Source organism: Dendrobates tinctorius, unplaced genomic scaffold, assembly GCF_039654945.1.
Source record: "Dendrobates tinctorius isolate UK_male_01 unplaced genomic scaffold, ASM3965494v1 ptg000138l, whole genome shotgun sequence".
NCBI classification, from domain to species: Eukaryota; Metazoa; Chordata; class Amphibia; order Anura; family Dendrobatidae; genus Dendrobates; species Dendrobates tinctorius.
Window position 1 is genome coordinate 18,587,592 of NW_027361806.1, and position 26,201 is coordinate 18,613,792.

General features: G+C 47.7%; 1 protein-coding gene across 1 annotated transcript in view; it reads right to left on the minus strand.

Annotated features, from left to right (window-relative positions):
• Positions 1–312: 312 nt before the first annotated feature.
• LRRC40 (leucine rich repeat containing 40) overlaps positions 313–26,201 on the minus strand; it is a 39,895-nt gene continuing 14,006 nt past the window's right edge. Inside the window, exons 8-15 of the mRNA XM_073544775.1 lie at positions 18,380–18,470; positions 17,061–17,112; positions 13,965–14,073; positions 3,491–3,598; positions 1,865–1,975; positions 1,456–1,533; positions 829–1,014; positions 313–535 (exon numbers count right to left, since the gene is read on the minus strand). Of these exons, the coding sequence (XP_073400876.1) occupies positions 430–535; positions 829–1,014; positions 1,456–1,533; positions 1,865–1,975; positions 3,491–3,598; positions 13,965–14,073; positions 17,061–17,112; positions 18,380–18,470 (841 nt within the window). The 3' untranslated portion in view covers positions 313–429. The remainder of the gene's footprint in view (positions 536–828; positions 1,015–1,455; positions 1,534–1,864; positions 1,976–3,490; positions 3,599–13,964; positions 14,074–17,060; positions 17,113–18,379; positions 18,471–26,201) is intronic.

Here is a 26,201-nt window from a genome sequence, read left to right on the forward strand (position 1 = left end):
CAGAAAGTAAATTACTTATTGTCATAATTCTGCAGCCCAGATATGTACTGAGATTATGTGAAAAGCCCGGACAACCCCTTTAAAGAGGTTGTTCATTATTAGAAAAACATGGCTACTTTCTTTCAGAAATAGAGCCACATCTGCTATAGATTGCATCTATTCCATTAAAATAGATTAGGTTAAAATGCAATAACCTCTGGACATGTGAGGCGCTGATTCTAAGAGCACGGCTATAAGCTTTCTAACCCCGTTACCATCCCTTTAATTTTTGGCTCCATTTATTACATTTTAGAAACTTTATGAGGCGGTTGCTCTGGATTATGGCTGTATTGGATACAAACAATATGAAGATAAGAGATGGCAGTATACCAGGTACTCCACCATCACTGTGTATGTGGTCACACCAACATATGAGTCCTAAGACGCTGATCAGGTGGGAATACGACTGCGCAGATATTCCAGAACGGCCGCCGTTCCTTTGGATAATATAGCAGCTCGGGGAGTTCGGAAGGGATTTCCTTCCAGATTCAGAGATCTGTGGACAAGAAAACATTATTACTAAGACCATTCAGAAACATTAATAATATTACCCCTCTCTCAATTAGCCAGGACGAAGCTGCTCCATAAATTAGCAGATATTTTGGAAGATCGCTTGCTTGGTCTTCTGCTGACCAATTGCCAGGCAAGAACCTTTACTATGACAGGTGCGACCAAGGGGGGACAGCCAAGAATTAAAGGGATTGACCCTCATCTCATAAGACAATCCCTTTTAGACAAAAGTATTGCCAATATTGGTTACATAATTCTTCCTTCAACTTCACTTCTCACCTAAGACTTTCACAGTTCCCCAGCTCTGGAGGGATTTGCAGGAGGTCATTATTCTGGAGGTCCAGGGTGGAAAGTTTGGTAAGTTTGATTAGCTGGAAAGGATCGATGGATCCGATCTGATTGGTGCTGATGAGTATGGTCTCCAGGGTGGGGATCCGGTACAGAACATCAGGGAATGTTTTAAATCTAAAAAAAAAAAATGCAAGAATAAGAACCAGGATATTTGACAATTTTACTACTGTATGCTTTACTTGTAAGTACAACTTAGATAAAAATGTTTCTTACTAAACGTTATACACTGCTGTGTGCATGCTCATGCAGGGTATCAGGCTCAATAGGAAGCGTATGGGCAAGTATGCCGCTGTATGCACGCTCAACCGGGAACAAGAGCTTTCTTCAATTGCTGCAGTCGGTCCATGTGGTAAATTGCTCATGTACACTGGCACATAAACTATTATTGGTCTGTGTGCTCTCCGCAGCACAAAAGGATAGCACAACATCAATAAGCCCTTTCCCTGATAAGTTCCAGGATATTGTGTTCTGGATTGTCAGGTCCAATCATTTGCAGTAAAGGTCCCATCCACCAGAATACATAGCAGTGGCAAAACAGAGAAAAGATTTACTAACCTGTTAAAAGAAAGGATGATTGACTGCAGCCGAATCAGCGCCTCCAGCTCATCAGGGAGACACACAAGAAGGTTATTCCTAAATATAAAAAATATATATAGAGAACTATCCAATATGAATATATAGACTCGGTAATACATGGATATCACACCGGGCAGTGAACAATAAATTGCCACCTTGCATTTTCATGTCACCAGGTCATGTGCCGATCTAGGCCATGGTAGCCTATCCCGCAGCCAAAAAACAGGGACATGCACTTAGGATAGAGAACATTTGCAAAAAGAGTCTTTTCTCCCCTCATCTACAGGCTGTGGTTGCCCCACTCTGGGAACCACCACAGTCCACGGACAAAGACGACTGTACAGAGCCGGAGAGCTCATCATGGCATATAGCACACGGCAGCACTCACCTCATGTCTATGTGTGTCAGCTTCTGCAGCATGCACAGATGGAGGGGGATTGTCGGGATTTTATTGAAGCCAAAACTGACGTCGCACAGGGAGTCTTTCAGTTCTAGAATCCTGTGAATAAAACAAAAAGTGAGACATAACCCGTGAACGCTGTCTCTTACGATACTTCTCAGGTCTGAACTTCCTTTAGTAACATCTGAGACGTGCCTTGAAAATTTGCCACATTTCACATTTTCCAATCCACAAAGGCAGCTGTACATGTAAAAGCTGAAAGAAGCCAAGAAAATGAGAGCTGACACCGAGATCCACTGAAGCCTCTATCAGAGAGGGGTCCGAGATCTGTGAACACCCTTTATCCTGAAAATCATTGGTCATAAATTATGGCATATTGCTAAGATCAGCCTCTGAGAAGCCAAACAATAGTGAGAATAAAGGGGTAGCAGTTTTGCCTGGTGCACATTTTCTTTTCCACAGCGCCACCCCTGGTGATCAGGCTGTTCATGGTAAAATTGTGTTGATGTGCAATGAAACTTTAAGAGTGGATACTGCTCTAAATCACCAGTTTACTCTCATGATGATTGGCGGTAATGAAGGCTGGATCTACCAGGACCATACCGGTCACTTTGGCGATATTTTTTACATAAAAGCTTTTTAAGTGTAAAGGAGAAAATAACAGCAATTCTAGAGCAACAACTTACCAATAAATTCAAGGATCTGAATCTCTGCAGTGAGTTATGCCCACTATCATCTCACTGTTTTCGTCCCTGCACATCAGCGCTCTGACCACCCGAGGACTAAAGCCGCCCCCATGTCAAGTGCACTATGCAAACTCCTCCTCTCTGTTTTGGGACAAGCTGATGAAAAAATAAACCAGCTACAAGTGCAGCTGATAAACCATCCCTGCAAGGTAAAGACACCCAGGAGAAAACCTGGAAATCTCTCTACACTAAGTGGGAAGGTTTTAAAATTCGTGTCAAGGACTCTCGACGAGGTAGGCTCTCGACTCTGAAAGTGCTGGGAAATTATCCGCTGCTTCCCCCGGCGCTCGTAAAGATATCAGAATATCATTTGGATTCTACTTCCCATATTTTACCAATTCTTACAATATCGCTGGTGTTCATAAACCTCATTCATCTATAAGAGGTTTGGTGAGGGAAACTACAAGGATTTCCTGGAAAGATTCTGACACCTTACTGTAGTTCATCCATTTTACAACAGAAGAGTGATACATATACATTTATTATAAACGTCTTGCATGGAGCAGAGGTGCACACGATCAACCTACCTCCTGGAAATAGCAGAGTGCAGGACGGCTTTCTCCGGAAGCCTTATTGACAATGGAGCAGAGCAGAGCTTGAGCACGAGCAACATTGCTCGATTACAGAAGGGGCTGCAGAGCCCGATCTCAGGATTGCTAGGGGCTCCAGGAGTCAGACTCCCAGTGATCAGCAAGTTATCCACTATCTAATGGATTAGGGATAACTTGTTTCAGGCCTACCTCTTTAAAATAAAAATGCACTTGCTCCCGTCTGACATTCCTGGGAGTGCTGGATAGCAGCTACTATATGTCCTGTTTTATGTAGTGGAGAGACAGGTTTATACGGAACATCATACGTGGCATTTTACCTGGAAGGGACCTCAGTCAGCTGATTTTTGCAGAAGTTTACAATTGTGATGTGGGAACTCCCAATGGCGTTAAATACGGCATCAGGAATGAACGCAGCTTGCTTCTCACTGGAAGAAAAATAACAATCAGACTTTAGCCTCCACGTACCAGGGTCTGTCACAGCTTTTCTGCAATTTGTTCTGGGTCACACATAAAACATGACATATATGCAAAAATTGGAGACTGACCGCACTGAAGTCTCTAATGGACAAAACAGAACTCGATTTTTCCATCAGTTTATACAACCTAACAGACAGATTTTGCCTTTCTCTGTATCACACTACATGATATTAGGAAGAACTACAAGGAGGTAGGGGACAATCACATAATGATATACCATTTCCATATGTCCTGTCATTAGGGCAAAAAAGGACTAGAAGACAGAAAGGAGAGTAATAATGTTTTATCTGATTATAATGGGAGAATATTAATGCGAGACCACTCATCTGATGGGGTCGCAAATCGCAACCTGAGATAGGCACGTAAAACAGCTGCTGCAGGACACCGGTCACAAATGTGCCCAGGGTAAATGGAAAGTAGGAAGGAGGTGTCTTCAACTGCACTGCTGATAAGGACTGAGTTGCAGGATAAAATCAACGGATTTTATTAAAAGGTATACAGGTCAATGCGTTTCAAGGTCATATGACCTCTTCATCAGGACAAAACCTAAGGTTAGGTATTTGTCCTGATGAAGAGGTTGTGTGTGACCTTGAAACGCATTGACCTGTAAATCTTTTAATAAAATCCGCTGATTTTATCCTGCAACTCAGTTCTCGTCAGCAGCGCAGTTTTTTGATCCAATCTTTATTGGTGTTTAAACATGACTAACAAAAACTGACATAAAAAACATCAGTGCTACAACATTAGCACATAACATGACAGAAGAAGACATAAGCATTAACATACAGTAAATGTCTTGCATTAAAATTAAAACAGGAAAAACATGGATTTTTGTGATAAACTCACCGTAAAATCCTTTTCTCCGAGACGCTCATTGGGGGACACAGATACTGTGGGTGTATGCTTCTGCCGCTAGGAAGCTGACACTAAGTTAAAAAAAGGAGGTTAGCTCCTCCTCCGTTGTATACACCCTCGCCCCTATTGCAGGCAGAACTCAGTTTGGTGCCAAAGCAGTAGGAGGACAAAAAAATCAGCATTAATACAGGCACCACATGTCCAGAAAAGGACCACCCTTATATCACAGAAATAAAAGCGTATTAAACAAAAACAGAGCCAACTGGCTAATAGGGTGGGTGCTGTGTCCCCCAATGAGCGTCTCGGAGAAAAGGATTTTACGGTCAGTTTATCACAAAAATCCATGTTTCTCCTTCGCCTCATTGGGGGACACAGATACTGTGGGACGTCCTAAAGCAGTCCCTGGGTGGGAGATTGACTCACCGATCCAAGCTACATGTGTTATGAACGACTGCTACTAGTTGTGTGGTTAGAATCAGGGATCTGCAGTCTGCATAGTTACCAACCTCTTCGGTTTTCTGAGACTTAGCTTGTGTTGTTTATTTTCTCCTCGGCTACCCGTTCATAACAGAATCACCAGCCCCCGTCACCACCAGAGGGAGAACGGAAGGGGAACTCTCAACTGGTGGAGCAGAAAATGAGCTCAAAACATACATGCACCTCTTGTTTAAAGGTGTGCCACCGCTGCTTGGAGGATCCTTCTACCCAGGCTCGCATCCGCCGGGGCCTGAGTATGACTATTATAATGTCTGGCAAATGTGTGCAGGCTGGACCAGGTTGCTGCTTTGCAAACCTGTTCCACTGAAGCCTGATGCCGAAGCGCCCACTGCCCGAGTAGAGTGCGCTCTGATCCCTGCTGGGATCGGCGTGCCTCTAATGCGGTAGGACTCCTGAATAGTCAAATGAATCCATCTGGCTATCGTCGATTTTGAGGCAGCGAGTCCCTTCCTGCGCCCTTCAGGGAGCACGAACGGCGTGTCCGTCTGACGTAAGGGCGCCGTCCGCGACACGTACCTCCGGAGGACTCTTACCAGGTCTAACGTGTGAAGAGCCTTTTCGATACGGTGCACCGGTGCTGGACCAAATGAAGGCAAGACAACAGCCTCATTAATGTGAAATGAGGACACGACTTTCGGCAGAAAAGGAGGGGCTGGTCTGAGCACCACCTTATCCTTATGGAAAGTGAGAAACGGAGCTCGGCAGAATAGGGCCGCCAGCTCTGAAACTCGCCTGATAGAAGTGATGGCCACTAGGAACACCACTTTCCAGGAAAGGTACCTGAAGGAGATATCCTGAAGCGGTTCAAATGGAGCTTCCTGCAGAACACTTAGGATCAGGTTAAGGTCCCAGGTGTCCATAGGCGCCTTATAGGGAGGTACCAAGTGGGAGACTCCCTGGATGAAAGGCTTCACCTGCAAATTGGTAACAATTCTGTGCTGGAACAGGACGGATAAGGCCGATATTTGTCTCCTGAGGGAACTTGGGGCCAAGCCCGAGTCTAGGCCCGACTGAAGAAAAGCCAAGATGTTGGGGATCGAGAATCTCAGCGGAGAAACAACGCGGCCTCGACATCAAGCAAAGAAACACCTTCCAGGTGTGGTGGTAAATTCGTACTGAAGCCGGCTTCCAGGCGCTAACCATTGTAGCGACCACCTTGCTCCCGAACCGTGCCTGGGTTAGAATCCAAGATTCAACGGCCATGCCGTCAAACACAGGGCCCCTGAGTTCGGGTGGCAGATCGGCCCTTGAGAAAGTAGATCTGGGCTCCCTGGCAGTCGTCAAGGAACGTTGGCGAGCAGCTGCATTAGGTCTGCGTACCACGCTCGACGAGCCCGTCCGGGGCCAGCAGAATCGCCAGAACCCTTTCCATCCTGATCTTTTTGATAACTCTCGGAAGTAGTGGCAGCGGGGGAAACAGATATGGGAGGCGGAACTGTTTCCATGGCGGAACCAACGCCTCCACAGCGATCGCTTGCGGGTCCCTGGCCCGAGCGACATATGTGGGTACCTTGGCGTTCACCCTGGAAGCCATCAGTTCCACATCCGGAGTTCCCCACAGTTGACAAATATGCTGGAAGATCTCAGAATGTAGTGACCACTCTCCGGATGCAAGACCCCGCCGGCTGAAAAAGTCTGCCGCCCAGTTCTACACACCCGGGATGTGGCTGCCGAAATCACTTGGGTGGTTTGCTTCAGCCCACTGAAGAACGTGCCCCACCTCGCGCATAGTTGCTCTGCTGCGGGTGCCCCCTTGGTGATTTATGTAAGCCACCGCCGTGGCGTTGTCCGATTGAATCCGGACGGGGCGGCCTGCTAAGAAGTGATGAAACTGCTGCAGAGCCAGCCAAATCGCTCGTATCTCCAATAAGTTGATCGGGAGATGTGCCTCCTGTGGCGACCACCGTCCCTGGGTTGTATGGTGGCAAAACACCGCTTCCCAGCCGAGGAGACTGGCGACGGTTGTTACCACCAACCAATGGTCTGGGAGGAAGGGTTTCCCCTGGGTCAGAGACGAACTTGTTATCTGCCATCCGAGCAACTGCCTGACTTGAGAGGACAGTCGGCACCGCCGATCAAGTGTGAAAGGATTCTTATCCCAGGCTGCCAAGAGGGCGTGCTGCAGGGGGAGAAAATGAACCTGGGCGAACGGTACCGATCCCATTACTGCCACCATTTTCCCTAGAATCCTCATCCCGAAACGAATGGTATGAGGGACTGGTTGGCTAAGAGTCCGGACTGCCTGCCGGAGAGATAGGGCTTTTTCCTGAGGGAGAATTACCAACCCTCGGCAAGTGTCGAAGATCATTCCTAAGAAGGAGATCCTCTGAGCTGGCACAAGGGATGACTTCTTCGCATTGACCAGCCACCCTAAGCAGGCAAGAGTATCTAGCGTGATGCTGACATTTTCCTCGCGTGCCCGTATTGAAGGGCCTATGACCAATAGGTCGTCCAAGTAAGGCAAGACGACTAAGCCTCAAGAATGCAGTATGGCCATGACAACTGCCATAACCTTTGTGAACACTGCGAGAGCCGTGGCTAACCCGAAAGGAAGCGCCACGAACTGACAATGTTGACTGTTGATGGCCAAACACAGTAACCTTTGTTGAGCAGGAAAGATGGGAATATGCAGATATGCGTCGTGGATGTCGATCGAGGCCAAGTATTCTCCCTGCTCCATGGCCGATATGACTGAACGGAGAGACTCCACCCGGAAATGCCTGATCCTGATGAATTTGTTCAGATGTTTGAGGTCCAAAATCTGTCTGACATACCCGTCCTTTTTGGGAACCGCAAACAGGTTGGAATAGAAGCCCTGAGTCCTTTCGTGCTCTGGCACGGGAACAATAATCCCATTGCGCTGGAACGATTCGATGGCTCCAACAGAGGCCTTGCCTGGATATCCACACTGGGAAGAGGAGAAAGAAAAAAAACCGTCTTTGAGGGTATCTGACAAATTCGATTTTGTAACCTGAGGCCACCAACTCCTTTACCCATGCGTCGTGCGTGACACTGAACCAGACGCGGCGAAACCAGAGTAGCCTGCCGCCCACCTTGCTGGTGTTATCTGGCAAGCGCCTTGAGTCATTTTTCTGACGATCTTTGGGATCTGGATCCCCTCGATCTGGCTGTTGTTGAGTTCGCATTCTCCCAATGGGTTGGTTCTTTTGAGACCTGCCGCCCCTATCCTGGTTGGGGCGGCCTGAAGCGGCGGAATTGGCCACTGTGGTCCACCTGGGGTTGCGAAAGGCCAAAAATGTGCCTGAAAAGGGTGGCGAAAAGGCGGTTTGACCTTTTGTTGAGGAAGAAAACCTCTCTTTCCTCCTGTGGAGTCAGAGATAAGTTTATCCAACTTCAAGATTCCACGGCCATGCCATGTCCTTAACAATAGAGCTCTTCTGATAGAATTGCGTTAGCGGCCGCAAGTGCCGAGCAATTGGCCGCATCCAAAAACGCAATGATTACGTAATCTCCGGCCATTGCGATCTGACTCGCGATTTCCGATCTCTCTGCAGGTATGCTCTTGCTCCTGCGCGACCTTGTTTAATGATTCTGAGCATGAGATCATGGCCTTGGCTACCCAAGTTGCTGCGAACAAGGGAGAGAGCTCTGATCCTGACGCCTCATATACTGAGCACACTGAGCTCTCTATGAGGCGATCCGTGGGATCCTTAATAGAGGAAACGCTAGGCCCGGATAACAGGGTTATAGTGGCTAGGCGCGACACCGGTGGATTCTGTCCATTTTTTACGGCGGTCCAGGGAAAATGGATAACTTGCTTCGAGTGCCTTTTGACCCGAGAAACGCCTGTCTGGTCGTTCCCTGTGTCGCTGCACTATGTCTTCAAACTCAAGGTGAGAGGAAAAAATTCTGTGCGGCCGCTTCACTCGCTTAAACGCCATCTTATGCCCTGTAGCCGCTGCGGGATCATCCTCAATCCCCAAGGTCTGATTGACGGCTTCTATGAGGCTGTCCACTGTCTCACGCGACCCTGGAGCGTCCAGGTCAAGGGGCTCGTCTGAGTCGAATTCTGAGGTCTGCTCGCTATCAACCACTGGTGACGGGGAGCGAGAAGCAGAACTTACGGATGCCAAGGCACCGGATGGACTGGGTGACACTGTGTGGATTCGTTCCCCTCGGGTCTGCCTGGAGTGAGAGCGGCCCCTGCAGGCGAGAGGCTCTTGTGAGGTGGAGGTCCCCTCTAAGGCTGGCGAGCCATTGTCCCTTCCCCCATCTGGGGCTTGAAGGGACTCAATTGCATGAACTGTGACAGTGATAGGGCCCACTCTGGGGGACTTGGCACATTGGTCGCGGTCGCAGGGGAGGACGGACACTGAGGTTCTGTTATGCGTCGGGTTCCGGGTGCTGCACAGCGGGAATCCCGAGCCTTGTCCTCTGCGGTCTGCCCACACCAGCATTGTGGGTACGGTCGCAGTCGCAGGGGAGGGCTCCTGGGCGCGTTTGGAATTGCTGGCTTTGCATAATCGCTTGCTCTGCGCCCGCGGAAACGCAGCCTGACAAGAGATGCATGCTGCTTTTTCGGACATGCTGTATCTGTCCGCTGCTGGGGATGGGGGGGAAGGAGGTAGCACCTCGTTTTCACTGTGGTCTCCCGGGCAGCACTTACCCGTCCTGTGCCCCCCCCATTCCTGGACGCCTCCGCACAAAAAAATCGCACGCCACCAGCTGTGGGGCGGACCGCCAGCATATAAACCGGTCCAGGGGCGGCCTAGCCGCGCTCCGAAGCCGTGGACTAAATTTATCCACTGCCGCCCAGGCCTGGGGGGCGGGCCGCCGGAAGTGACACGCGGCCCGGAGGCGGAACTTCCAGTCGTGGCCTAGCTTCAGCTAAAGCCGCGGCCTCAATTTATCCCCTGCCTGCGACGGGGTGGGCGCAAACTCCATGGCGCCACAAAAAATGGCGCTACTTACAGGCGCGGACCTCTCCAAACCGCTCATCAGCCACTGGCCGGTGGCATCTGACAGCTAAGGGCTCCATCCCCGGATCTTTACCGCAGGAGCCCTCCCAGGCCCTCTCCTCACTGTCGATCCTCTTCAGCTTCCCAGCTCAGGTATGTGAGGGGGCCTTGCCAAAATAGGATGGTGCAGGCACCCTAGCTCCATCTAACCCCTTCAGGGGGTGAGGAGAGGGACCGTCCACCGCCTTGCAGCACTGCAGTCTAAGCATTGGTAGAGCAGTGGGGCCCGCACGGACTAGTCTTGTGCCTCTGTACAGCCTATGGTTTCAATACCTAGGGGTGGTCAGGGCTAAGTCCGGCATTGTGTCCCACGTCGCGGGAGAGGATACGTGGAGGGACACTCGCACGTGCTCGCCCGTTGATGCTTTGGGGAAATCGGACCCTTTCAATAGGATCCGTTGCCCTTGTCTCATCTTCATGGAAAAAAAAAAAAAAAGGGAAAGTCTGGAGCAAAACCAGACATGTGTGCCTCCATGGACACTAAGCAAAAAACTGAGTTCCGCCCGCAATAGGGGCGAGGGTGTATACCACGGAGGTGGAGATAACCACTTTTTTCACTTAGTGTCAGCCTCCTAGCGGCAGAAGCATACACCCACAGTATCTGTGTCCCCCAATGAGGCGAAGGAGAAAAAAAACAACTCAGGCTTAACTCCCGGAATGATAGTGTAATAAGTCTCTTGCCATCGGATGTATTTCAAAGGTAGGACCCAAACCCCAAACACCAAAACAGTAGAACCAGTGTTGTGAGCTCATCTGTTCATTCATCTTTTGTGTCCGAGGATCTCCCTCTTCTGGTGAAGGAAGGTAGTGAGGCTGATTACCAAACACCTGGTCAGGTGGATGGTGACTGGGTAACGGGAACTTCAGAGTGGATAAGGCAGCCGACGCCCTTCTGAGTCGCTGGTGATTTCTCTGCTGGATTCTTGGAGACCAGTCTGATTCCTGCTTCCCAAAGATAAGTTTTTGCTCTGCTATTGAACTTATTAGTTTTGGTTTTGTTTACCTTGTTTTTCGGAGTTCAGCCATCCCCGGCCGGGGGTGTGCTGGATTCTTTTTCCTTGATCAGTGTTCTCTTTTGCTCTGCTTCCAGAATATTCTGAGTGCTGATTTAGGGTTTGAAGTCTAGTGACTTAAGGGTCCTTTTTGCTTATCAGTTGTGTTGGTAATATTTTTGAGCAGGGTTTTCTCGGATTGCAGACAGCAGATTTTCTATCCTGTCCTTTTTAGTTAGCTTGGGCCCCATCATTTGCTCAACCTATCTTTCTATCTGTGTTAGTGTTTTCATCTTGCTTCACCGTCATTATATGTTGGGGGCTGCCTATTGCTTTGGGGTCTGCTCTGGGGCAGTCAGTTTTTCCCTTTTCTCTCTTTAGGCTTATGTAGATCTCTGGCTGTGACGAGGTGTCTAGGATCACCGTAGGAACACTCCACGGCTACTGCTAGTTGTGTGATAGGATTAGGGGTCTGCAATCTGCTAGTTTCCAACCTCTCTGATTTTCTCGGCTGAGCTTGTGTTTTATTTTTCCTCCTCGGTGACTCAATCATAACAAACCAGTTTTCAAACGTATGTTATACATCACATGACCTCGACACATTTGAATACTGGCTTTGCAGCCAGGGATCCCATATACGCTGAGTCTTCTTTTTTGCAGAGGCGGTTTGTGTAAGGGCTAATTCATGCTCACAGTGGAATTTTTTCAACTACTTCTGTAATGGTCAAAACTGCAGCACATTTCCATTTAGCCGCCACTAGCAATCTAACTGCTATCAGTATGTGAGACAAGGCCCCCCCTAATCATATGCGGAAACTCCTCTGTTCCAATATGTAAGACTACCAGGCTAGGAGACAGCGTCAGGCCTACCCCAAGGACTTCTAGTATTAATCTGGCAATGTCCTTCCATAGATTATTCAGAGCTGGACAGTCCCACCACATGTGTTCTAGTGTCCCCGGAAGCCCACATCTCCTCCAACATAATGGGGATTAGTCCGAGCCAAAGTGAGCCACTTATACCGGAAACCTATACCAACGAAGGTGAATTTTTTTCAATTGTTCAAGATGGTTAAGACATGATGAGACCCGTAACACCTCTCCCAGAGCATCTCTCCAAGCCCCCGGCTCCAGGGATATACCCAGTGAACGATCCCTGAGAGACATATAAGGAAGTTTTATATCCACATCAGGATCATTCAGAGCCTTGTATAAAATGGACACTCCTTTGGGGCCGGATACTGGTATTAAGAAATATCCATTAGCTCTGCGATCTATTTTGGAGTTAAAAAAGGGTGATTCCGATGCAGTTGACAAACGATGGCGTATCTGTAAGTATTGATAGAAATATCTGCGTATACCTGGGTGGTTGGATACTAAGTGATCAAAGGGCAGAATCCCAGAGCTCTCCATCAAGTCCTGAAGGTTCCTAATCCCTGCCGTTATCAAGACTTGTAAGTATATATATGGAATATGCGCCTCAAGAGCTCTCAAAGACACAATACTTAGGGGGATTTTAATTAGGGACGGGGCCAATTTCCTCCAATACTGTAATGCGGCTACCATTGTTGGCAAACCTGGTGTATACTGGCTAATCTTAATAGCTTCAGCTTCCAAAACTAGGCGAGGAGAGTTCCTTTTAGCATAGAATATTTCAATTTGAAGCCATCTGTGGTCCCTGTCCATATGCCACCAGTCCCTGAGTCCAGTTAGAACAAATGCTCTGTGATATGCCAAGAGGTTCATCATGCCCATCCCTCCAAGATCATATGGATAATATAATAGGTTACTCACTATCCTTGGCTGTTTATGTGCCCAGATATAACCTCATTCCTACTTTCCTCTCATTGGGACGTTATATAGTGGGGTCTCCCATTTAGGACCTGCCTGTTAGAGTGCAGAGTCGGCCGGCCTGTCTCCACCTGTCTTGATATGCAAGTCGCCTGCTTACTTTGCAGCCCCAATGTCTGCTGTTAAAACCAAATTGTAATGGTCTGTCTAATGACATTAGATCACATTTAGTGGATCCATCTGAAAAAAACCCCAGAAAGGATTAAAAAAAAAAAAATTCCACTTTTGAATTCAAGGCACAACCAAAACGAATCTCCACCTCCAATCAAACTAATGGTTGATCCCTCTCCTCCAAATCCCTCTCCTGGACTGAGCGTATGGATTCAGTAAAATGGACACTTAGCAATATAAATATAATATTTTAGGTTATCACCATGCTCAATTTAGACCCAGAGATATTAGGACACAAAGCAATTATCTGCATATTTATTTGAGCCAACACCTTGTATCAAGAAACAAATGCATGGCCACAGAAGACTCGTGCTTCATCAGATCCACGTCTTTCCCGCTATTATAAATGTGAAATTGGAGGTATCCCTGCGGGAAAGCATCGAGTCCTTTCTACTTAGGCCCTTAAATATTCAATTTCCTTTCTAGTCTAAGAAAACTCAGCCCCATCATACTGTGGAGGCGTCCAAGACAATGCTTCCATCTTATGAGCAAATCCGTCACCACTTACTAGAATAATCCCTATTGCTATGTCCCCCCCCCCCCCCCCCCCGAGCCTCCAGCCCCCTCATTTTTGTTGAGGAAGGGGGCAAGGGTTGGGTATCTTTAAGACCCCTTAGGTCATACAGATCCGCCAGATCAGAAACTTATCGAAAAGTAAGCAAACTTCCAGGAGTTCTGGCTGATAACCTGTCAGCTTGGGGTTAATTTTATTGACATTCAGGCCCAGTATTTCTCTTCATCCCTAACTTTCCCCTAATCGCCCTCCTTTTTGGTTGTCTTTGATATAAAAGATTAGACTCTTTTCAGTACAAATTGCCTAAATTATTATTACAAGAAGAGAATATTCTACATGTGTCTCAATGACCCACTGCAAAGGGAACTTGTTTTTGTTCACCAAATCTGTTTTATGTATTTTTATTTTTCCTACATAAAAACTGTGAAAAAAAAAAAACCCTACAGCATTATTCTACCTGTACTCCAGAGTCTTCAATGTGGCGATGGCATGAGTATTCACAAGGGCATCACTTGGCATCGTCATGGCCGTCTGTGCAGGTGCATTTCCTGGCACAGACTTTGGATCTGCAATACAAGCAAATGTCTTATCCTGGGCACAAATATCTTTAATCAGTTTTTGGAGTCTTATACAAGAGTAAGTGTGCTTAACACCTCAACAACCTGTGATTTATATATTACATACATATAATTTAATTGTTTTATAAATACTTGTGGAAAGAATTACAGGATTCACTGTGTAATTTTCCAATTTATAATAAGTTTTGCATATATATATTTTTTTATATATTTGTTCTCTGTTTTTTTTTCCCTCATATACCATTATACCATTCTGATATACCAGGATTAAGGCCCCGTCACACTAAACGATGTCCCAGCGATCCCACCAACGATCCGACATGATTGGATGGCTGGGACACCGTTAGACAGCCCCAGCGATCAGGACCAGCGAAGCTGGACGCTGGTTTCTAATGTAAACGTCTGGTATCCAGGAGCCGCGCGACTCCTGGATACCCGACGTTTACCTTGGAAACCAGCGTGTACGCCAGTTTCCAAGGTAAACAGCAGGTATCCAGGAGCCGCGGCTCCTGGATACCCGACGTTTACATTAGCAACCAGCGTCTAGCGTCACTGATCTCTCGCTGCCACACGCAGCGATGCGCACTGGGCAGCGGGAGACCAGCGATCGAAAAACGGCCCAGGCCGCTCGAGCACGATCAGCGATAACCGGCACGGGGGCCGGTCGCTGATCCCCATCACACACAGCGATCTCGCTGGCGAGATCGCTGATGTGTCACAAAATCAGCGATCTCGCTAGCGAGATCGCCTAGTGTGACGGTGCCTTTAGTTTAAGTTCACACTGACCCACTTGTGGTGGGGTGTTAATCCCAATCAATTGAGGCACACCCCTGCTATGTGTTTATATGCCAGCCTATAAAGACAACTTTTAAAAAAAATTTTAAAAGCACATATTATACCTGATGAAGGCCGTTGTGGGCTGAAACGCGTTATTTTGTTCCTATTAAAGTGTCCTAATAAATTTGTTACTGAGCAAATCATCTCAACCTCTAAACTATCCTAGTCCTCCGGAAGCGCCAAGAAAGGATATATTGTTTTTTTTTTTAATCAATACTTGGATCAAGGCTGGCACAGTTCCTGCAACTGTGCTGCATACCGGAAGATTATAAGGAGTGGGGATCCATCATACGGATCAATTGAATGTACATACAAGACATCCAAAGGGTGAGTGCAACAATATATATCTTCTTGCAGTGAATATACACCTACACTTACACTCTGCGCCGCTTGTCTCTCCTTTCATATCTCTTTCCAACATCCTTGTTATATTACATACACGTCACAGGTACGGGGCGGGTGTACGTGTACGGTGTCAACTCAGGAGCCGAATCTGTTCCACGCACAGAGGGTGCTGGCTGTGTTATACAGCTAGCTCCGTCGTTTAACCCATCTCTGATGATTAATCACCTGAAGGGCTTGTCAATCTTCTGTCTTCAGGAGCTCACCGTTCCCAGCCTCCCAGTTTTCAGAGGGATGGTGCACTCCTGTTGATGGACACTTCAGACTTGCAGCTGCATGGTCACATCGCTGGTCCTTACAGCAGCGTTGGTAGGCTCCAAAGCCTAGAGCCTACAAGTGGCATTTACTCCTTATCTAAAAAACCGGACACTCCTAGACTGCAGAGGTGGCTGGTAACCTAGGTAACCATAAACTACAACAATAAAAATCCCTCAATTTTTGAAGAGGATTTTTTAAGGAGACGTAAAGGCCCCGTCACACTAAGCGACTTACCAGCGATCCCGACACCGATATCAAGGTGTCAGGATCGCTAGTAAGTCGCTATGTGATCGCTGGTGAGCTGTCACACAGACAGCTTCACCAGCGATCAGCACAGCGATGCTGAACGCCCGGCATCGCTTGCCATCGCTGTAAAAAATAGAGTCAAAATAAAAAATATAGTTATTCTCACCTTCCGACGTCCCGTTCAACCATCCTGCCTCTCTCCATGCTCTGGTCCCAGTAATCCTTTGCGAGAATGACCGCGAGATGTCACGGTCTCGAGGGATAACAAAGTCTCGCGGTCATTCGTGCAAAGGATCACTGGGACCGGAGCGTGGAGAGAGGCGGGATGGCTGAACGGGACGTCGGAAGGTGAGAATAACTATATATTTTTATTATTTTTTACACCTGATCGCTGGTCTCCCGCCTGTCACACACAGCGATGCGTGCTGGCTACAGGGAGACCAGCGACCAAAGAAATGTCCAGACGTTTCTTCCAGCGATCAGCGATACCGGCAGGGGGGCCGCTCGCTGATTGCTGTCACACACAGCGATCTCGCTGGTGAGATCGCTGTTACGTCACAAAAGTTGTGACTCAGCAGTGATCTCGCTACAGAGATCGCTTAGTGAGACGGGGCCTTTAGTTGTAAAGTTGTTTGTTTTTACAAGCATTTTTGCAAGTTTACCTTACCTAATAAGATTAAAAAAGCCCTTTAACTGCCCCTTGTAATCCATGACAGAACTTAAATAATCACAGTAATGGCACTGACTTGAGAATCATACTGCCTGATCATTATTACCACACGATGACTGCCATGAAAATAGAACCGAAAAAAATGTGAAACTGTCATTTTTTTTTTCCACTTTGTGACACTTGGATCGTAAAGTGAATGGTATCCTAAAACAAACTTGCAAAAAAAAGAAAAAAAAGTTTTCATACGGATTTTGAGGAAAACAAAAGTGGAAAAATGAAAATTGGTAGTTAAAGAGGGATTATGTTTTCTACACCTTAGCATTGCCAAAACTTTCCACCTTTGTTAAACATCAAGTGAACTTTACTCATGCAATATGTGGGTCGACCTTTGACACCACCTTGATAGCTCACAGGATCGCTTTATAGTTTCTGATCACACTTGTCAACATGCACAATTGTGAATCAGGTCATGTCATGAAACTCAGCAAGCGAATGAGGGAAAAAAACAAATAAAAAATATAATAATAATATCACTTCCCAACCTGCTAGAGAATAGGATTACCTGGGACTTGCATTCTGCCTCTCAAATACTTCAGTAGTTCCTGGGTACCTTTCTAAAATTTGGAAACGGCACAAAATAATTAGATTACTAGTTTCCCAGAGTTTCACCAATATTTATGGAAGAGGGAAATCTTGCTCTAGAAGGTTTTGATATAATGAATAATATATGAATAAACTTGTATCTCTAAAAAACAAACAGGATATATTAATTATATCCCCTTAGTGTCTGGGCCACATTTTTGAAATCTGACCATTGTCACTTTATGTGGTGATAACTCTGGAACGCTTAAAAGAATCCCAATGATTTTGAGACTGTTTTTTCTTGTCACATTATAATTTATGATAATGGTAAATTTAGGTCGATATGTTTTGTGTTTAGATATTCTTTGAATTAAAAATTTGACAAATGTAAAAAAAAAAAAGTGCAATTTTCAAAGGTTCAATGATTATCCCTTTAATCCAGATAGCCATACCACAGAAAAACATAAAAGAAATAACATTTCCCACATGTCTGCTTTACATCAGCACAATTTGTAAAAGGTTATTTTTTTTGTTAGTATTTTAGGAGGTTTAAAAATATAGCAGTAATTTTTCGTTTTTTTCAAGGAAACTTTCAACATTTATTTTTTTTAGGGACCTATCTAGGTTTGAAGTGACTTTGAGGGTCCTATATACTGGAAAACACCCAAAAGTGATGCCATTTTAAAAACTGCACCCCTCAACATAATGAAAACTGCTGTCAATGTATTAAACCTTCAAGTGATATTCAGGAATTAATGCAAAGTGGCATGATAGGTGGTAAAAATAGACTTTTACATTCCTAAGTGTTGCTAACTTCTGAACAGGCCACTATAGCCAGGAGATGTTAAGGCCGCTATTTGGCTGTGAATTGCCATGGCAAACATCAGGACCACACAATCATGATCTCTGGGTGCCAATGGGGTTAAATAGGAAGCCCCCACACTGTTAACCATTTATATGATGTAGTCACTTTTGACAGCAGCATCTAAGGGGTTAAACAGGGGCTAATGCATCAAATTGTCAGTGTACAGCCGACAGCTGCTGGATTGTCACCTGTGTGGGGATGCTGTTCTCTTATATCTCAGGTCAGTAAAAAGACGTATTGGTCGTCATTAAGGGGTTAATAAAATCAAACCAACTGCAGCTCTTATGAATATCAGGCAGCAGCAGCACGTCTGCCGCAGATGGACCCAACCATAACTCCTAAGACGTAATAAAACCCTTATATATGACACCAGCATTATATACAGCTCCAGGAAGAATGCACCCAAAATGTATAGAGTCTGCAGTGTTACTTACACTCAGCAGGTCCCTCCTGATGCCCCTCAGGGGATTGCCCTCCAGCTGAAGGGATTTTAAATTTGGCAGATTTGCAAGAGAACTGGGCAGACTGCAAGGAAAAAAAACAGCAATAAGAGCAAAAGAGGTCATACCTGAAACTACCTCAAAGAAGAAACAGCACTAAAGTTTTAGGATGAGGTGAGCAAAATGCTGCAGAGGAAGAAGCTTTAATAATTAGAATTGTTAATAGTTTATTTTTATGAATTAACAAAATTCAAAGTGAATGATCAAAAGACAAAATAAATTCCATGAATAGTTGCTGACCGCCCGTCGCCTCCGTCACCAGTATCTGGTGACCGCCCGTCGCCTCCGTCACCAGTATCTGGTGACCGCCCGTCGCCTCCGTCACCAGTATCTGGGGACCGCCCGTCGCCTCCGTCACCAGTATCTGGGGACCGCCCGTCGCCTCCGTCACCAGTATCTGGGGACCGCCCGTCGCCTCCGTCACCAGTATCTGGGGACCGCCCGTCGCCTCCGTCATCAGTATCTGGGGACCGCCCGTCACCTCCATCATCAGTATCTGGTGACCGCCCGTCACCTCCGTCATCAGTATCTGGTGGCCTCCTGTCACCTCCATCATCAGTATCTGGTGGCCGCCCGTCGACTCCATCACTTCTTCTCGTCACTTGTATGCAGGTTATGGATGATCTCGGCAGGAGGTTGTTCCAAACATCTTGGAGAACTGACCCCAGATCTTCTGTGTATGAGGCTTGTGCGGACCTTTCTGTCTCTTCATCTGATCCCAGACAGACAGGATGATATGAGATCAGGGGTCCGGGGCCGGATCATCAAGGCTCCTCATTCTTAACCCCTTCCTGACATGAGACGTACTATCCCGTCCATGGGACCAGGGCCCCTATGCCCATGGACGGGATAGTACGTCTACCGCGATCAGCGGCGCCCACGTGGTGAGCGCCGCTGATCGCGGCCGGGTGTCAGCTGATTATCACAGCTGACACCCGGCACAATGTGTCAGGGGCGGTCACGGACCGCCCCCGACACGTTAACCCCTTGTACACCGCGATCAAACACGATCGCGGTGTACCGGGAGTTAAAGGGAAGCATCGGCAGGGAGAGGGCTCCCTCCGTGCTTCCCTGAGCCCCCCACGGCAGCGCAATGTGCAGCGCTGCTGCCGGGGGCTCTTTTCCTGCAGGCCCCCGAATCCAAGATGGCGATGGGGGCCTGCAGGAAGCTGGCTTCCTCAGTGCCTGCAAAGCGCAGGCATGAGGAAGCCTTCTGCAGTGCCTGTGACAGATTGCTGATTTGTCACAGTGATCTGTGATGTGACAGATCAGCGATCTGTCACAGGACAGTGATGTCCCACCTGGGACTATTTAATAAAAGTAAAAAAAAAAAAAAAAAAAAAAGTGTTAAAATGAATTAAAAAAAAAAAAAAAAAAAATCGCCAAATAAATTAGAAAAAAAAAAAAAAATATTCCCCCAAATAAATCCATTTTTTAGAAATAAAAACAAAACAAAACAATAAAAGTACACATTAGGTATCGCCGCGTCCGTAACGACCCGCCCTATAAAACTGTCCTATTAGTTAACCCCTTTAGCGAACCCCTTAAAAAATAAAAATAAAAAGCAAAGCAAAAAATAATGATTTATTATCATACCGCCAAACAAAAAGTGTAATAACGCGCAATCAAAAAGACGCATATAAATATCCATGGTACCGCTGAAAACGTCATCTTGTCCCGCAAAAAACGAGCCGCCACACAGCATCATCCGTAAAAAAATAAAAAAGTTATAGCTCGCAGAATAAAGCGATGCAAAAAAAATTATTTTTTATATAAAAGTTTTCATTGCATAAAACCGACAAAACATAAAAAAACGACCTAAATGAGGTATCGCTGTAACCGTACTGACCCGAAGAATAAAACCGCTTTATCAATTTTACCGCACGCGAAACGGTGTAAACGCACCCCCCCCAAAAGAAATTCATGAAACGCTGGTTTTTGTTCATTCTGCGTCCCAAAAATCGGAATAAAAAGCGATCAAAAAATGTCACGTGCCCGAAAATTGTACCAATAAAAACGTCAACTCGTCCCGCAAAAAATAAGACATCACATGACTCGGTGGGTCAAAATACGGAAAAATTAGAGCTCTCAATATGAGGTGATGCAAAAACTATTTCTTTATCGCCTTATTGGGGGACACAGATTACCATGGGGTGCATGCTGCTGCTGCTAGGAGGCTGACACTATGCAAAACAAGAAAATTGACTCCTCCCCGGCAGTATACACCCACCGACAGATACCAAGTACCTCAGTTTGTGCTTAGTGTCTGTAGGAGGCAGACCGGGATCTCCCCAGATCCGCATCTAACCATTTTCTTTTAGGTTTTGTGTGTGTGTATTAATCTTTTCCCATTTATTTTCCAGATTCTACATCGGGAAACAGGGGGTAAATGTTCACCCTGCTTTCCCATATCATGCGGCTGAGCGAGCAGTGTGGTGTCGCCCACATCGCAACTCTCAGTATCGCAGGCAGGACTTTTTCCATATCACCATTCGCTGCTATGGGCGGACGACAGGTGGCCGGTCCTTGCCAAAACAACTCCTCATCCCTATCCCAGGACAGGGCTGAGAGGAAGACGGTAGTCGCCATTGCTCCCAACAAAAGGACGCCGTCTTCTACGTGACACGGGTAAGAGGACCTCTCCCAGCGGCCTGTCTGCTATGCATGCCCCTGCGGTCATCCTCTTCAGGGACGTCAGGTAAGATCCGAACGATCCCTTTAGCCTCGTATGTTTTCACAAGCAGTGGTTTCAAACTTTGAATTTCCCGCCTCTACTCCCCCACTGCAGCCGCGCGCCTCACATCGCAGCCACGCTCCGGTAATACGAGGATCAGGGAAAAAGGCACACAAGGTCTACTAGGACACAGGGGGGTCCTTGTAAGAAGCGGTTCAACGCAGGCTCACCTTTTATTATCGGCGCCGCGGGCATCAGTATAAGAGCTCGGCGGGGAGGGAGACATGGTTTCACTTTCACTTTCAGCGCGCTCCCTCCTCCCTGTTCTGAGCGCGCTCCCTTTTCTCTGGGCGTGAATTTCCACTCTGGGCGCGCTTTTTTCTCGCGCCCATTTCACATAATCACAGCGTTACTTTCTTTTTAAGGATGTCAATCTCCATTTTTACCGCGCCCCTCCTCTGCCATTGCCTAGTCGCCACGACGCCACGTACCGCCCACCGAGATCACAGCCAGCTTCCTTCTGCAATTTCACTGGCTTCCTGCGCTGCTTGGGGGACACGTCAGGGTCCAGCTCGTCAGAACTTCGGTAGGCTCGGCGCTTAATGGAAAAATTGTCTCTCCTCTGCAGCCCTACTATTTAGTGCAGCCTTTAGTGCAGCCATTGTGCTCAACATACCTATGTTTAACCCTTCAACGGCGCTATCTTTCACGCCCACCGTTATCCACTACGCTTGTGCACGCTGTAAAAGGAAGTGGGCGTCAGGTCAGTCGTCTCCCCTCTGCCTGTCCTGCAGCCCTTCAGCTATGTCGGCCTCTCAGGAGCACACCGATTCCCGGGATGAGGGCACTTCCCCTCTCCCAGAGTGGGCCGTTGCAATGTCCCAGTCGGTCTTCGATCTGACTAAAGTCTCTCAGTCCCTGGTCCAGGTCCTAGAACGTTAGCCTCAGCTATCTACAGTCACCTGTGCACCGACCGCCTCTCAGGGTGAGTCATCCGCACCTGACCGCGACCTTCAGAGGGACAGGCCGAGTAGGATTTCTGGGAAGCATGTTCTGTCTGGCTCGTCTTCCAGTTCGCTAGGCCCGTCGGCTTCTCCCAGGTGTTCTTCTCCGTCTTCAGAGGACGGCCCTAGGTCTGACGACGATCCCCAATCGGGATCCAGTTCAGAAGCAGATAATATATCTAAAACGCGGAATATGGTCGATAGTCTTCTTTCTGCCATCTTCCAAACCTTGGAAATTAAGCAGGTCGAACCTCCTCCTCAGGAATGTTCTGTTCCATTTAAACGAGCGAGGCCTCCATCCCGAACCCTTCCAAACCACAAGGAGTTCGATACTACTCTAACCAAACATTGGGAGCACCCTGAACAACGCTTTTCAGGCCGCAGGTACTTAGATGTCCTGTATCCCTTTGATGTAGATCTGCTCACAAAATGGACCAAAGCCCCCGAGGTGGATCCTCCCGTCTCTCGTATAGCCTCTAAGACGGTTCTATCCCTTCCGGACGGGGCATCGCTTAATGATCCAACAGGCAGGCAGATAGAATCTCTGGCTAAGTCTATTTTTGAGGCATCCGGCGCCTTTCTCTGTCCTATTTTCGCTTCCTCCTGGGTGGCAAAAGTCATTTCAGCTTGGGCAAATACTCTTCGCAGAGGCATCTTAGCGGCAGCTCTCCAGGACGAGCTGGCAGATCTAGCAGATCAAATTAATCATGTGGGTAAATACCTCTTTGGATGCGGCTGGGTGCGTAGCAAGGGCTAACAGCAACATAATAGCCGTACGCCGAGTCCTTTGGCTAAAGTCATGGAATACAGATACCACCTCTAAAAAGTCGCGTACCAATCTGCCTTTCCTTGGTTCTCGGCTCTTTGGAGCCAAGCTAGATCGAATAATTTTGGATGCCACTGGTGGTAAGAGCACTTCTCTCCCTCAGTCTAGGCCAAAACGCTTTTTTAACAGAAAGGGTTTCCGGCCGTTTAGGCCCTTTCCTGCCTTCTCATCCACAGAAAAATCTACCCAGCAAGGTTCTCCTCCAAGTGACGGGTCACCCCCACCTGGAAGTTTTTTCCAGGGTGGGAGGCAGACTTTCCTTTTTCGCGGACGCTTGGCTGTCTGTTGTCGACGATGCTTGGGTCAGGGAAATCATCGCATCTGGATACAAGATCGAATTTGCTTCCCAGCCAAACAGACGTTTTTTCCTGTCTCGACCCCCAAGACAGCGGTCCCACGTTCCAGGTTTCTTTCAAGCCGTCTCCTCCCTTCTTTCCGCCGGAGTGATTGTCCCCGTTCCCTCAGACGAACGGTTTTCAGGGTTCTACTCAAATTTTTTCGTAGTCCTGAAAAAAGACGGGACGCTTCGACCAATCCTGGACCTCAAGTTGCTCAATCGCCATGTGAAGATTCTCCACTTTAAAATGGAGGCTCTTCGATCAGTGATAGCCTCAATGGAACCCGGAGAATTCCTCTGCTCTGTGGATATACGGGATGCTTATCTTCACATCCCTGTTTGTTTGCAACATCAGAAATATCTTCGGTTTGTGATTCAGGGAAATCACTATCAATTCACGGCTCTTCCCTTCGGCCTAGCCTCTGCTCCCCGTGTTTTCACGAAGGTGATGGTGACGGTCATGACCATCCTTCGATCCAGGGGGATTCTCATCATCCCTTATCTGGACGATCTCTTGTTCAAAGGCTCGTCCCGTCAAGACTCTCCTGAGTCTTCACATAACCCTGGATACCCTCGGCCGTCTCGGATGGTTAGTCAACAAAGAAAAGTCCATTCTCAGACCCATTCAGCGTCTGACCTTCTTAGGCATGGAATTCGACACGAATCTGGCCCGGGTGTTTCTTCCGAGGGAAAAATTTGCGTCTCTGTCCAAAGAGATTCAAGCTCTCAAACGGCCGAAGCCCATTCCCCTTCGGCTCTGCATGAAAGTTCTGGGGAAGATGGTGGCTTCCATGGAGGCAGTGCCTTTTGCACAGTTTCATCTTCGCCCCCTTCAGCTGTCCCTCCTCTCAGCTTGGGACAAGACGACGATGTCTTTAGACCGCCCGATTTTCCTCCCTCTCAGAGTGAGGCATTCCCTGACTTGGTGGGCAATGCCTACATCAGTCCTCCAGGGGAGGTCCTTCCTCCCGCTCCAGTGGCAAGTCATTACCACCGATGCCAGCCTTCTAGGTTGGGGAGCGGTTTTCCATCAGGGAACGGCCCAAGGACGCTGGAATCCACAGGAAGCTCTGCTCCCTATCAATCTTCTCAAAATCAGAGCAATCTTCCTGGCCCTTCTTCGCTGGCAACCTCTTCTCGTCGGCAAGCCGGTCCGCGTTCAGTCGGACAACGCCATGGCTGTGGAGTACATAAACCATCATGGCGGCACGCGCAGCAACCAAGTGATGTCCGAAGTGGCCAAGATACTGCGCTGGGCAGTACAGTACGTTCCAGCAATCTCCGCTGTTCACATTCCACATTCGAAACTTTCGTTTCGTAGCCAGGTCCAGGGACCCTCTAACCGTCGCTTGCAACGCCCTAGTAATTCCGTGGTCCCAGTTCCAAGTCCCTTATCTGTTTCCACCTCTTGCCTTGATTCCAAGAGTGGTCAAGAAGATAAAATCGGAAGGCGTGCCAGTGTTTCTTGTGGCTCCAGACTGGCCAAGAAGGCCTTGGTGTGCGGAACTGGTGAACATGCTCGTGGACGTCCCCTGGAGGCTTCCAGACCGTCCGGATCTTCTCTCGCAAGGCCCCCTTTACCACGAGACTTCTCGGTCTCTGAATTTAACGGCATGGCCGTTGAGGCCGCAACCTTAAGAGAATCAGGTTTTTTTTCCAACCAGATGATTCAGACGATGGTCAAAACCAGGAAACCAGCCACTTCCCGCATCTACCATAGGCATTGGAAGGCCTTTTTCCGTTGGTGCGACGATAAAAGAGTCTTTCCAATGTCCTTTTCTATTCCGTCCATACTGGGTTTCTCCAGCCTAGCTTAGATTCGAGTCTGTCTCTCAGTACCCTCAACGGCCAGGTTTCCGCTTTGTTTATCCTTTTTCAAAGGAAGCTCGCTTCTTTACCGCAGGTTAAGACATTTCTCCAAGGAGTCGCTCATGTGGCCCCTCCTCATCATTCACCGATAGAACCGTGGGATCTCAATCTCGTTCTTAGCGCTCTCCAAAAAAGCGCCGTTTGAGCCCATCCAGGACATCCCTTTGTCTTTTCTTTCATGGAAGGTAACCTTTCTGATTGCCATAACATCCATCAGAAGAGTTTCTGAATTAGCGGCCCTGTCATGTCGTTCTCCTTAGCTGGTACTCCATCAGGATAAAGTCGTCCTCAGGCCCGTTTCTTCTTTTCTCCCAAAGGTGGTATCCTCCTTCCACATCAACGAGGATATCGTTCTTCCATCATTTTGTCCTGCTCCTTCTCACCCTCTTGAGAAGTCACTCCACAAACTGGACGTTGTTAGAGCCTTGCGTGTTTATCTCGCTAGGACTGCTTCACTTCGTCAATCCGATTCATTGCTGGTCATCTCTGGTCACCGGAAAGGGCTTCCGGCATCCAAATCCACGATCGCTCGCTGGATTCGTTCTACTATTCTGGAAGCATACCGTCTTCAGGAAAAACGGCCGCCTCCGGGAGTGAGGACTCACTCCACCCGGGCGGTGGCAGCTTCGTGGGTCGTTCGACACCAGGCTTCGGCTCTGCAAATTTGCAGGGCCGCGACCTGGTCATTCTTGCATACGTTCGCGAGGTTCTACAGGGTTCATACCCAGGCTTCGTCTGATGCAGTCGTTGGTAGGAAGGTCCTGCAGGCGGCGGTGGCGCATCGGCCGACCTAAGCCCTTCCTGTTCTTTCGTTCCTTATTGCTGTTCCCGCTCTTGGGACTGCTTTGGAACGTCCCATGGTAATCTGTGTCCCCCAATAAGGCGATAAAGAAAGATGGATTTTTGGTTCTTACCGTAAAATCTCTTTCTTGGAGCCTTCATTGGGGGACACAGCACCCTCCCTGTTTAAGTTGTACCGTGTTGGGTCCTTGAGTCCCTTGTTGGGTTGGTACATATGTTATAGTTCCGTGGCTTCTCCTACTGCT